The 14,007-nt window shown below is 45.8% G+C and overlaps 1 protein-coding gene and 1 long non-coding RNA gene across 2 annotated transcripts in view; one reads left to right on the top strand and one right to left on the bottom strand.

Annotated features, from left to right (window-relative positions):
* Nucleotides 1-551: 551 nt before the first annotated feature.
* LOC129665128 (uncharacterized) lies at nt 552-3,968 on the top strand. Its single transcript, XR_008718335.1, has 2 exons — nt 552-1,045; nt 2,012-3,968. It is a non-coding gene; the product is annotated as an uncharacterized LOC129665128 (long non-coding RNA).
* Nucleotides 3,969-4,894: 926 nt separating this feature from the next.
* Pdlim1 (PDZ and LIM domain 1) overlaps nt 4,895-14,007 on the bottom strand; it is a 44,523-nt gene continuing 35,410 nt past the window's right edge. Inside the window, exons 5-7 of the mRNA XM_055591744.1 lie at nt 11,968-12,119; nt 5,691-5,808; nt 4,895-5,412 (exon numbers count right to left, since the gene is read on the bottom strand). Coding sequence (XP_055447719.1) covers nt 5,226-5,412; nt 5,691-5,808; nt 11,968-12,119 — 457 coding nt within the window. The 3' untranslated portion in view covers nt 4,895-5,225. The remainder of the gene's footprint in view (nt 5,413-5,690; nt 5,809-11,967; nt 12,120-14,007) is intronic.

Here is a 14,007-nt window from a genome sequence, read left to right on the forward strand (position 1 = left end):
TGTGTGCATGTACTTTCAGTCCTCTATTCTGAAAATTCCTCAGGGCTCGTGGTGTCCATATGTGGGCAGCATGACATGATCAAAGAAGATGTGCTGGTGATCACAGCTGCAAATTTCAGGGGGACACCCCTGGCTTCTTTTGGCAAGTACAGTCCCACCATCCGGGAAGTGGTTCAGAAACACCTAGTGCGAAGGTCCGTGGGCCTGAGCTTCAGTGGCTCTGTCTGCGTCTATTTTTGTTTTAGTTGGGGGTACTTGTTTTGGCGTGCACATTTGTCTAGTCTGTTTTGTTTTCTGTGTCTGTTGGAGTGAAATTGTTAGACCTTTGCCAGACACACTTCCACAGTTTCCACCATGGTGGTGCACAGCGATCTTGCATGCCCAGCTCCGAAAAGGCTGGGGCAGGGCGTACCCTGTGAGAGTGGAGCCATGCTGGGTTGGCCATGTGCCAGCTGTGCAAATAGCATGCCCACTCGGCTCCAGGTGGCCAGCGCTGGCAGGCCCAGGTTGCCTGGTCTCAGCGAGCACAGAGATGTCTGGAGCCCCAGAGAGGCAGCAGCAGCAGGAGAGGACTCCCATCCCGCACCCCTTGCTGCCCAGCATGGGCTCAGTGAATGGGGACACTGCCCGCCACCCCTGCCACAAGCTCCCCTGGGGTGCAGTAGGCCACCCGAGGTAGGGCTGCGGCTGGCCCCGGGCCTGCTTGGCAATTGGCTCCTCGTGTCCCAGGCCAGGAAGTAGTGGCGCCTGGCAACACAGCATACCATGGCACATTCCCCAATGCAGTCAGGCCTGCTGGGCATGCAGGAATAAAAAAGTTGGGATTGCGACTGGAAGAATGTTTGGGAAGTATTCTTGAGCCTCCGCTTGTGTGATTTATAAAACCTGACGCTGCTAGACTCCAGTGAATTCAGCTGCAGCCGCCAAAAGCTTCTGCCTTGGACTGAACTCAGAGGAATCAGTTTTAGCCTCTTCCGGGTGGATGTCGTCTCTGCCTCGGAGGAATCGGTTTTGATCAAGTAAGAATAGTTCTCTCTGTTTAAATGTAAGTATAGGCATTATATGTTTGTTTTGACTGATCTTAAGTGGGTAATATGCTCAGTATGTCTTGGTTATAGATTAACAGTTATTGGGTATGTTTAAAGGTTAAACTCAAACTATTGTGCTTCTGTTGTTAAAAGATTCCAGAAGTTCAGAGTTTTGACATTGAACAATAGAGTTCTGATAAGTTGATGGAGCACTGACTGCTTATTATCCAGTCACAAGCTTGAGATTTTAATTGCCTTTTGGTTGTCTTCTGGAAATAGACTTAAAGGTGCTTCCCATCATGCTAAAAACATCTATCTAATGTGACCCAAAAGCCATAGTTTTTACTATGGTATTCTTAGTATCTGCCATTTCTGAGGTAGACTTTGACACAGGATTTAGGAATATCTTAAACTTATTCCCTCTAGTTGCTTTGTTAAGGAAAGCCCAAGCATCCAGGGTTTAGCAATAAAGCCATTAATGTATTTCTGCCTAACTTTCCAGTGTGACATGGAGTTGGGGCTAAAAGTAGATGCTGAGTATACAAAAAGTGACCAAGCTCCATTGGTGGCTGATTACCAACAGCTGTGCCCACAGAAAAAGTGTCAGAGTTTCAGACTGTGGACATACTTAAGTTGTTTATAAAGGTTACAAATCAAGGAGCTAAGAAGAACTGATGTTCATTCCATTGGAAGTAATTTTACCTGTTACTCACAGAATGTTGTTTATATTAAATTTGCTGATATGTTACTTTTCTGAGTTTTTTAAATATATATATTTCCTTTGGTGTACTAAAAATTCATGTGAGTTCCAGGAAACCAAAAAATCATGAGACCTGGATCTGGCATAGCTCAAACAGACCCCAGATGAGTTTTTCCTCTGGTCTTGGGATTCCTCACTTTTCCCGTTTAATAGACAAATTTTAACTTCTGTTTCTAGTCTGAATATGTCTCAGCAGATTTTCACCTAGTTGATTCTATTCCAGGATCAGCTATGGACTGTGAACTGAAATCTGCACTTGCTGGAAGCTGACATGATTGCTCCCTGTCTCTTCAGTTGCATCAACTAACCAGACACTTCTGAGGGCTGCCCCATTGCCCAGCCTCTGACTGGCATTTCAGCCTTCCTAGCCCCTGATGGCAATGGTCCTATTATTAGAACTGAAGCAACTTCAGAAGATGAGATCTTCGGTCCAAAATCCCACCCAACAGACTAAAATGCTAAGTCAAAAGGGGCTCCCTGACATTAGCTATTATCTTGGGGATCTGCTTAGCTGGAATAGGAACTAGTATTGCAGCAACTGGACTAAAAGCCTGGTGAGATCCTAGAGAGAAAGGATTCCAGAGGATGATTTAAATCCTGGTTTAATAGTTGTCCTTGGCTTACTACACTTATATCCACCCTAAAGGAACTCCTACTCATTTTGATTTTTATCTTTGGGCATTGTATTTTAAATTGCTTCATAGCTTTCATGAAGGAATGCTTGGGAGCAATACAGTAATGGTACTCAGATCCCATCATGGAAAGGTAAATCTGTAGGATATCAGGGGTCACATCTGGAAGACCCAAGATTGGGTCTTCAAATGATCATGGGAAAGGGGAATGATAGACCAAAGGATTAAAAATCAGTGGCTATTATTTTAAAGTTTAAAGTACAAGCCTGAACTAAGGCCTGCCAAGTGGAGATATGTCCAGCTACCTTCAGGGAAGAACTGGCCTTAATGCCCTGAGGGAAAGAACTAGCTTTACTGCATTCTTTTTTTTTTTTTTTTTACTTTTAAATTTCTTTATTTTTAATATTAAAACATCATGCCCTGCTCCTCTTTCCTCCCTCCAAATCCTTTTCAGTACATATAAAATTATATCGACAACAAAAATTCAACATAGAAGTAACATGGTTTTTAATATAGCTAAAAACAATTCTGAAAACTTAGCTGTCTAGTTGTTGAGTCTAAATGTTCTTTAGAGGCCAGAATTTTCTGTAACCTTAACTACTAATTTTTTTTTAATTACAAGTCATTCACTTGTATCCCAGCCATAGCCCCCTCCCTCTTTCCCTCCCAATCCCCCCCTCATCTCCTCCCTGTCCCCTTCTGAGTCCATTGATAGGGAAAGTCCTCCTCCCCTTCCATCTGACCCTAGCTTATCAGGTTTCTTCAGGACTGGCTGCAATGTCCTCCTCTGTGGCCTAGCAAGGCTGCTCCTCCCTCAGGGGGGTGGAGGGGTCAAAGAGCCAGCCATTGAGTTCATGTCAGAAATAGTCCTTGTTCCCCTTACTAGGGTACCCACTTGGACACTGAGCTACCATGGGCTATGTCCAAGCAGGAGTTATAGGTTATATCCATGCATGGTCCTTGTTTAGAGAAACAGTCTCATAGAAGACCCCTATGCCCAGATATATTTGGACCTTGTGGGGCTCTTGTTCTCTCTAGGTCATACTAACTCCCCCTTCTTTCTTATGATCCCCTGCACTCTGCCGAAGGTTTGGTTATGAGTCTCAGCATCTGCTTTGACACACTGCTAGGTAGAGTCTTTCAGCTACCCTCTGTGGTAGGCTTCTGTCCTGTTACTTATTTTCTTCTACTTCCAATGTCCATCCCATTTGTCTTTCTAGGTGAGTATTGATCATCTTACCCCTGGTCCTCTTTCTTGTTTATCTTCTTTAGGTGTACAGATTTTAGTATGTTTATCCTATCTTATACGTCTAATACCCACTTTAAGTGAGTATATACAGTGTGTGTCTTTCTGCTCCTGGGCTATCTCTCAGGATGATCTTTTCTCGATCCCACCATTTGCCTGCAAAATTCATGATTTTCTTGTTAATTGCTGAGTAGTATTCCATTGTGTAAAAGTACCACAATTTCTGTATCCATTCCTTTGTTGATGGACATCTGGATTGTTTCCAGGTTCTGGTTATTATGAATAAAGCTGCTACAAACATGGTTGAGCAAATGTCCTTATTGTGTACTTGAACATCTTTTAGATATATGCCTAGGAGTGGTATAGCTGGATCTTGAGGAAGCAGTATTCCTGATTGTGTGAGAAAGTGCCAGATTGATTTCCAAAGTGGTTGTACAAGCTTACATTCCCACCAGCAATGGAGGGTTCCCCTTTCTCCACAAACTCTCCAGCATGTATTGTCACTTGAGTTTTTGATCTTAGCCATTCTGGTGGGTGTAAGGTGAAATCTCAGGGTCATTTTGATTTGCATCTCTCTAATGGCTAAGGATGTTGAGCATCTCTTTAAGTGCTTCTATGCCATTCTATATTCTTCATTCTATATTCTTCTTTCCTGCCCACTAGTTATACAGTTGTTAAGAAACTGACCCATATGACCAGGCCAGAACTGTTTGTAGTCTTTTTTTTTTTTTTTAAGATTTATTTATTACTTATACAACATTCTGCCTGTACACCATATCTTACTATAGATGGTTATGAGTCACCATGTGGTTGCTGGGAATTGACTCAGGACTTTTGGAAGAACAGCGAGTGTTCTTTACCTCTGAGCCATCTCTCCAGCCCCCTGTTTGTAGTCTTGGCACCTAAAGTGGACCATTCATTTCAAAAGTCAATTTCCCTTACCCAGTCCTGTAACACCAAAGCACATAAGTTCCTGCTTGCGGTTTTGCCCTATAAAAACTTTGTTCCCCTAGACCATGGAGCCGCATTCCTCTCCTGGTTCCACAGGGAGTTTGTGTCCCATGTTCAAATATGTATACAATTTAAAAAAATCCTCATATATATTTACAGCGGAGTCTATCCCTGGTCTTTTGGGGTTCGAACTGGGCACAGCAAACCAAAACAAAAAAGATTTGGAAATTCATGAGGCACAACACAGAACACAGGCAGAGTCAACTAAGAGGCCACACACTGTTTTAGAGTCTAAATTTATTAAGATACTACATTTGGTTTAGTTCCAATATGATCAATGTCCACTTGCAGCAGAGAAGACCCCCAAGTGATGAAGGTAGTGGATGGTGAGGGGACAAGGGACAGAACCATCTTCCAGTAATGCAAAAGTAGGCATCACACTGCAGGTGGGAGTAGTCCACACAGGGGGAACTCAGTGTTTACTGAGCAAGACTAATGCTAGGTAAGCACAGGACTGCTGGGGCCAGGAGAGGGGGCGGACCAGAACATTCTGAGAACCAGGTTCAGCAGGCTGACTGGAGGGCAGCAGGCAGCACAGGTGCTCGCAATCACTTGGGGAACACAGTGACCACATCGTAGCCCTCAGGTGGTGTGACCCGCTCCCGAGCATGCTTTTCACAGTAGATCTGATCCTCTACAAAGAAATGGCCCTTCTGTTTCAGGTTCGTGCCACAGTCGGTGCACACGTAACACTCAGGGTGGCGATGGTGGTCCCTCAGCTTCACAAACACGCCACTGCAGGAGGAAGGGAGAGCGGGGCTCCATTAGTGACACTAGGACCCTGCATTCTCCTTCCTGAGCTGGGGCCTGGGGCTTCTCCAGGGGCCCTACAACAGGCCTTGATTGTGAATGGGAAGGCTCATCATTCTTTGTTGAGCTTTTCCAGTGTCAACACAACAGTTCTGCATATTCTGCTTGATCCGATGTCTTATCCCCAAGCCTTGCCACACCCAGCAACTCCCATACTTTGATGATTTGCCCAAGCTCTGACACCAGAAAAAGTCAATACTCACACAATGCCAGTGCCACATTTGTCACACATGGGCAGCTTCTGAGCATTTCCAACTGATGCAGCCACTTTGGTGACTGGAGCTTTAACACTTCTAAATCCTGATGGCTTGTTGGGATCCCCTGAAGGGAAAGAAACACCCAGGTTAGCCAGGAAGTGAAGAACTAAGTAAGTGTCACTGAGCTCTCTCAGAGCCGCCTGTGTGTCTGTATGTTCAAGCCAAGACACAGCCACTGGGATCAGACAGCCAGGGACTGTACAGTACTGGGCAAGTTGTTTTGCCTTTTGCAGTCTCTGTTTACATTTTTTAAATAGATTATTTTCATCTTTATTGTTATAAAGAATAGATATATTTTTAAAAAATCAGTAGAAAAAATGCCTATAGTGTCTTGCTTGTGATCAACTCTCATAACACTAAACTCAAACATGTTACAAACACTTAGATGGGCCCAGAATGTTACCAGCTCTAAGACTGGGAAATCCTGCCCTTGGCCAAGACCTTGGTCAATGGACATGAACAAATGTGAGTCTTAAATTATGTGGGGGATTGGTCATGTCCCCACAGAGCTTCTGTCCCTTGTGCCATGAGTATAGCAAGCCTTAGAGGAAGCCTCTACCTTGGCCAGGCACCTGGAATGAGAAGAGTTGGGGTGCCATGCTGAGCCAGAACTATCTAGCAGAACCCCGCCCCCATAGACCCTCAACATGAGTCACCAGATGCTAAGACAATGTGTAAGTGAGATTGAGGTGTTGTGCTAATTTGTGGAGAACAACAGTAGGTTTTTTTTTAAATTACTTTGCTAAGAGTATTTTTAGAGTATCCTTTCAACAGTCCCTGAAAGCTACATGCAACACAATCTCTCAGGTTTCTCCCATTGATGCTTGATCCTCTCAGATTAGGACCAGATATCCACCTGACAACTCATAAGATGGAACATGATTCAGAGACCATCTGTAGGTAGACTTAGGGAAGGCTCTGCCTTCCCGAAGGGGAGAAGACCCCCCACCCTTGGTGGGTCTCCTACCCCAAAGCCCAGGGACCTTCTTCCTTTCCTTTGGAAGAAGGCCAAAGTCCCAGTTTTTCTAATTGCAGATTTTTATATTAATTTGATTATTTATTGTGATGCTACATTAAAACATTTCTATGCTTAAAAAAAAATTTTTTTTAAGGTTCCATGTTTAAGAGCAATGGTTGCTCTTCCAGACAGCCCAGGTTCAATTCCTACCATCCTCATGCTGGCTCACAAAAGCAACAGATCCAGATCTAGGGGATCTGATGCTTTCTTCTAGTCCTAGGCACCAGGCACACACATATGCATAGACATAAATGCAGGGAAAACACCCGTCCACATAAATAAAAAATTTAATTTAAAAAGTTACATTTACTTAATGTGTGTGTGTGTGTGTGTGTGTGTGTGTGTGTGTGTGTATGTGTGTGCAAGTATGTGCATGCCATGCTGAGTTGAGGGAAGGAGGTCCAAAGGACAACTTGCAGGACTTGTGTTACTTCTTCTACCATTGGATTCTGGGGTTCAAACTCAGGTTTGGCAACGAACTCCTTTGCCAGATCAGACATCTTAGCAAACTGTTTGGAACTGAACACAAGGCCTCACAAGCTAGGAAAGTGTTCTACAGCTAAGCTAAATTTGTATCAATTGCTGGGTTTTTTACTGGTTGTTTTTTATGTTTGATTGGTTTTTTATTTTTCTTTTTTTAAAATTTATTACAGTTTATTCACTTTGTATACCTTCTATAGCCCCTCCCTCGTCCCCTCCCAATCCCATCCTCTGTCCCTCATCTCCTTCTATGCGCCTCCCCAAGTCCACTGATAGTGGAGGTCCTCCTATCCTTCCTCTGATCCTAGCCTATCAGGTCTCTTCAGGACTGGCTGCATTGTCTTCCTCTGTGTCTGGTAAGACTGTTCCCCCCTCAGGGGGAGGTGATCAAAATGCCAGCCACTGAGTTCATGTCAGAGACAGCCCCTGTTTCCATTACTAGGGAACCCACTTGGACATGGAGCTGCCATGGGCTACATCTGAGCAGGGGTTCTAGGTTATCTCCATGAATGGTCCTTGTTTGGAGTATCAGTCTCAGAAAAGACCTCTGGGCCCAGATATTTTTGGTTTTCTGTTGGTCTTTTGGAGCTCCTGTCCCATTTAGGTCTTCCTATCTCCCCCTTCTTTCATAAGATTCCCTGCACTCTGCCCAAAGTTTGGCTAAGAGTTTCAGCATCTGCTTTGATACCCTGCTGGATAGTTTTTCAGAGGCCCTCTGTAGTAGGCTCCTGTCCTGTTCTCTTGTTTTCTTCCTCTTCTGATTGATTGATTTGTTTTGAGACAAGGCTCCCTCACTTTTTGGCTGAAGGTGCTTTTTGGCCTGTCCTGTCAGGAGGGGCAGCACCTCTGTGCATGTGGCCAGTGTGTACAGGCAAACTGACTACAGAGGGAACCAACTCAGCAAAGGGTGGGCTCTCAAATATAAGCTATCCTCTTCCCATAACTCACTCAGTCAACAAGAAAATTGCCATGAAATAAGAGAAAGTGCAGGGTTGTAGAAGGAGGGGAGACAGGGAGAGCTGTGAAATTCCTGCTTGGTAGACAAGCCACATCCTTTTCTGTAACTGAGACTGGAATTGGGAGCAGCACTGGGCGGAGGCAGCCCTCATTCTCAGGCCTACACTGCCACCTGCTGGCTGCAGGTTGTTTTTTTCTCACTTAAAAAGCCAACCCTAGACATTGGAATTCTCTTTCCTTTGCAGCTAGCTTACGACTGGGCTCCAAACAACTACAAATATTCCCAAATGTTTTATGGTTTGTCCAGAGCAAGACAAAACATGAGGAAAGAACGGGATGAACTGCATTCAAGCATACAATCAGCTCTGATGGAACTGCCTGGCGTTTATCACCAATGCTGCTCAACCAAACCTTGTCTGGGCACCTGGCTGCACTGAGCACCTCACAGACAGACTTTCCCTTAAGCTTCCCAACAGTCCTGTGGCAGCGTGGTGCCCCTGTGGGTTGCATGCAGACACTAGAGCTCAGAGGGCCCAGCAACCTGCTCAAGGTCTCGAGGCAGGTTTCGCTGGCCCCTGGATGCCAGTATTTCCACCCACAGACTTTGCTCTGAACCGCAGACCTGTCAACCACAGCAGCACTTTATTGACATTGGCTGGTGGGCTGGGCTTTGACCTCTCAAAGTACAAACCTCAAGAACAAACAGGCCTTTGGGCTCTCTCCCAGAGCCTGCCACTATGTGGCACATATCTGTCTAGAGTTTACCCTGCTTTCTGAACTGAAAATTTAGTGCAAGCACACATCAAGAGACATTGACGCAACCAGCTACGCTCTCACCTATCTTTTTAGCAAAATCCTGGTTTGGAGGCAAGGGAGCATCCAACCTAGGGAATTTTTTGTTTTTGTTTTTAAATCAAAACATAAACCCAGATTACACGATTAGGTACAGCCAGGTAACTAAACTCAAGTCAATAGAATGGAAGTGGAATGGTAATGTATATGAACGCAACAGCAGTGGTGAGCCCCCAGGAAGGTGCTAGGTGGCTCATCTGACAGGGGATTCTCCATTTAGACTTGGCCCCATCCTTCCTCCCTGGTGCCTGGAAGTATGCATGATGGCCCAGGCTCCAGCTGCCAGTTAAGATAACTTTGAACGTGGAAGCTATGGGTTTGGGTTACTGGGGCAAAACATGAAAGAAAGTGGGCACTCATTGGTGAGCCCAGATGAGTTCTGTGGCACAGTCTGTGTCCTACTTTGCCCCCCCCCCTAACTGAAATTACCTGTCTATTTACTGAAGGTAAAGTCCTTGTCATGTGTTCTGACAGAGCTGTCTTCACGAAGGTTTGAATCTTAAAACTGTTTGTCAGGCAGGGCCTACTCATGGAGTTTAAGCAAAGTCTAACTCCTCTACTGCTTCTAGAATCAAAGAAGCACTTTGATTCTACTTTCTTGCAGCTACAAACTGCCCCTCTCTATAGAATCCACACCACAGAGGAGGAAGCCCAGATATGGTATATTCAGAGATGTTTCACTTTCCGGGTATCTATCTCCCCCTGATTCATCTGTAGGTATGCTCTGTGGGGAGAGAAAGAGTGCAGGTGGCAGAACATCAGCTGGGTGCCTGAGTCTTAGGGAAGGGCCCCGAGTATGGAGGAGTACACATGATAGGGACCAGATGAGTATTCTCCAGAAGAGGAGCAGGGACCACTGATGGAAGGCACCTGGGGGCTTGCGAGTCTGAAGACTTGCTAGATAGACAACTCAGTTATAAGAGGAGAAAACCTTTCTGCCTGTTACCAATCTCAGAACATTCAGCTACTGAATGTCGCTTAACGTCGTATGTGAGCAACATCTCCCAGGGGAGCTGTCTCCAGAGACCAGCAGAAGCATCAGAACTGGTGTATGGACAAGCAGGGCTGACCTGCAGCCTCCTAATGAAGCGCAGGATCGTAACAACTATGGAGTGCTGACGCTGTGGTTACGGCGATGGCTGCTTTGCACACTTTGTGATTGCTAAGCCTACAGCACAGTTCAGAAACCAGCCTGGAGTTGAGGATGTGTCTACCCTGGACCCTCCATGATGCTGAAAGGCCATCTGCCCTAACGTAAGAGCAATCCCCCACCGCTACCCCAGGGCTCCCTGGAGAAGAAAGGTTCCCAGCTTCATTGGCTTACAGATCCATCTTTCTTTTGTGACTTCCACATGCTCTTCCTCATCTGTCACCTTGGGAACAAGGTGTGTGAATTAAAATAGCCAAGGGACAGACCAACAGAATCTCACAGGGGTCACACTCACTATGACCTCAGCTCCCTAATGCCTATGTGGCAGGGAATGACTGGCCAGGCATAAAGCTCCTTAAATAAAGCCCACCTACCCCAAGGGATTGACTCAAAATATTAAACACCAAAAACAAAACCTTCACCAAACAATCGATAAATGAACCCAAAGTACAGATGGCCGTAAGTGCTCAGCATCCTCGGTCATCAGGGAAATGAAAACTAAAACCGCATGGATTGTATCCCACCCCTCTCAGAATGATTGTTTGTATAAAAACAAGCAGCAACAAATGCTGGCAAGAATACAAAAAGGCATCCTTACACACTGCTGGTAGGAATGTAAACTGAGGCAGCCACTATGGAAACCAGTATAGAGATTCCTCAAACGATTAAAAATAGGACATTTGATCGAGCTATACCACTAAGGAAGGTCAACAGAGCAGACACCTGGTCATCCATGTTTATTGTGACACTGCACAATCAACAGTCAACTTACAGAGTCAACCTACATGTCTATTAACAGGTGAATGGGTAAAGAAAATATGGTAGACATGACTAGCTAGTGGGTGTAAGGGCAGGAGAGGCTGATAAGACTTACATGCAGGCAAAGCAACCATACTTGAATATGGTCCAAGTATATGATATATTTGAATAAAAATGTCATTGTAAAACCTGTCACTTTGAGCAATGAATCTGCAGCTATAGAAGATAGGGGCTGGGGAGATAGCTCAGTGCTTACATTGGCTACTCTCGCAGAGGACTGAGTTCAGTCCCCAGAACCCAGGACAGCCAGGGCTATACAGAGAAACCCTGTCTTAGAAAACCAAAACCAAAACCAAATGAAACTTAAAATGTTTGAAAAAGACTGAGCAACCAGGGCTGGAGAGATAGCTCAGTGGTTAAAAGCAGCTGTTGCTCTTGCAGAGGATCTGCGGTTCAGCTCCCAGCATCCATATGGTGACCCATGGCCACTCTTAACTACAGTTCTGTTCTAGCCTTTGTATGTATTGGGAGCAAAGAGCAAACAGGCTTACACACAGGCAAAGCAGCCATACGAATAAAAGAAAAGTAATTATTTTTAAGCAAATACTGAGCCAGAAAATATAATCCAGAGAGGCACTCTTACCCCAGGCCATACAACCAACACTCCCATACACCCCCAGGCCAGTAACCTCTCACCCCAAATGTGGAAATGGAACCCAAGGCCTTATGCATATTACATAGGTTCTACTTTAAACATTCTACACCCGATCTGCATCTGAGCCCCGGATCCCTCTCATCCTCTTTTCAGTAAGTCTTTCGCATTTTGAAAACATCAGTGCCAAGCCAGTGGTGATGGTGTTTGCTCACAGAACCTCAGACTCTAGGGAAGATGGCAAGCTCTGGGTTGCACAGTGAGACCCAGCCTTGCACAGCAAACTCTCTCCACCTCATCCTGGCCATGCTCACCTGTGTTCTCACAGTGCCAGACTCTCCACAGGGTCCCTTACCTTTCCCATCTGACTCCAGGATCTCCTGCAGAAGCAGGAAGGATGTGGACTGCTTGGGGGGCTCATTTAACTCTTGTTTCTCCTGAAGCATCTTGTAAACTTCAGATTCCTTGTCAATGATGAGGCTGCCGGAAGGATGAGGCTGATCCAAGCTAAGAAGAATGTTTGGAAATCCATTAGGACAAGGGTCAAAAAAGTTAGCTCCAAAACATCCCCAGGCACTCCCTTCCAAGCAAACACACACTGACTGAAACAATGGAGAGCCATTATCTCCAACCTGCCTGGCAATGTTACAAGAGGTCCTGGTAGGCAGAGCTGGTTGCTACTTTAATACAGTAAAAAAGGCTATTTTTTTTCCCCCAGATAGTGTCTGTAATTCAATTACATTTTAGATAACTCCCACAGTGGGGAATCCTTCCCTCCTTTTTAAATTACATACTCAACATTATGACAAGAGAAAATTTTGAAGAGGAAAAATGTCAACTGCAACCTGACCACTAAAGCCCAGCTGGTCCCCCTTGCAGGGGCGGGACAGGCATTCTTTGCAGGAACTGAAACCTCCTCTTTTCATTCCTGATGTCAAGGCGCTTCTCATGCCTCCAGACGCTCATCATTCAGAATGGAACTCAGGGTTGGGCCTCTGTGCCTCTAGCTGGAGGCAGCCGTCTTGACCTGCCCCATTCGCAGGGGTTGTGACAAGAAAAAGTTTGCGTGCTTTGCTATGTAAAAGTTCAGACCCCTGGGGCCCAGGCAAGCCAGACCATGCCTCCCACTCCTTCCTGCTGTCAGTCACTTTGCAAGCCCCAGGACAAGCTGAAGCAGGCACTGCTGTGAGGCTGATTTTTCGCTGGGAAAGGGTTTGCACTGCCTGGCCACAGAAAGATGGTGGACGGCAGGTAGCCCTTCAGTTGTAGACAGTCCTGAACCAGACTCCTCTCACGTTCCCAGCTACCCTGAATGACCATGCCACACCAAGCTGTGTAACCTGTCCCTCTGCTGCCTTTTTCAGCCTTGGGACAGAGGTCAGAGGCATGTTTCCAACACCTGAATCAGACAGCTTCATGCTGTGACTCGATGACACAAGTTTAATCAACTTCAACTCCTTCGGAATAAACATTCATTACATAAAGGACTAAGGAACAGCTCTCCAGCTGTGACTGGACCAGCCAGCCTCACTCCAGGCAATGTGCTCACTGCTCCTTCTGCCTGTGCTGTTACCCCATGTATCTCCAGGGTCCCCTGCTTCACACAGGAGACGGTTTACTGACCCTGACTTAGGAGCATCCTCCACATCCCCATCCCTCTCTATCCTCTCACTCTCTTACTGTATAGTCTGCTTGCATTTATTTCTGTATTTCTGGCTTCCCCTAGAAGGCAAACAAACATATTGCCTTGCTCTCTGTTAATGCCCAGGTCTGGCTCAGTGAAGGCTCAGAGCTCAGCATCACGTAAATCAGCACTCATGCCGCTTCCTCCCTGCTGTGCTCTCGCTGATCCTGTGAGCTCACCCTGAAGCTATGTAGGGTTATGGGGACCTACCTCCGAGCCCACATACACTCTTTCCTCTCTCTTCCATAACTTGTTCAGGGACACTGTGGCCAGAGGAGCAAGCACAGAGATCAGATGAACCACCAGTGACGGCAGTTATTACCAATGCATGCAGACAGATTTCCACAGGCACAAATATACAAGTTGCAGCTGTGGAGGCCGGAGCTCTCAGCCTCCACACCCACTGAAGGACACAGGTGAGAGCAAAGGAATTACAGCAATTACTGTAATTCCTTACTCATTCACTCATTCCCCTCATGCCATTGTGCAGCTGGTTCACAGCCCACTTTGAAAAGAAAAAGCATGGTTTCCGTGGGTATACTTCCTCGAAGTTACCACCCCTCCCCTGCTCATCTCTCCCTTTCCACCTCTCCTTTTTCTCTCCCCTGAGACAAGCTGTAGGGCAACCAGGACAGCCTCCTGGAACACTTACATACTCAGGCCCCAATTAAAAGACTCAAGCGCAGGGATAAAGCCCCAGGTGTTTCCCTC

Source organism: Psammomys obesus, unplaced genomic scaffold (assembly GCF_907164565.1).
Source record: "Psammomys obesus unplaced genomic scaffold, mPsaObe1.curated_primary_1811, whole genome shotgun sequence".
NCBI classification, from domain to species: Eukaryota; Metazoa; Chordata; class Mammalia; order Rodentia; family Muridae; genus Psammomys; species Psammomys obesus.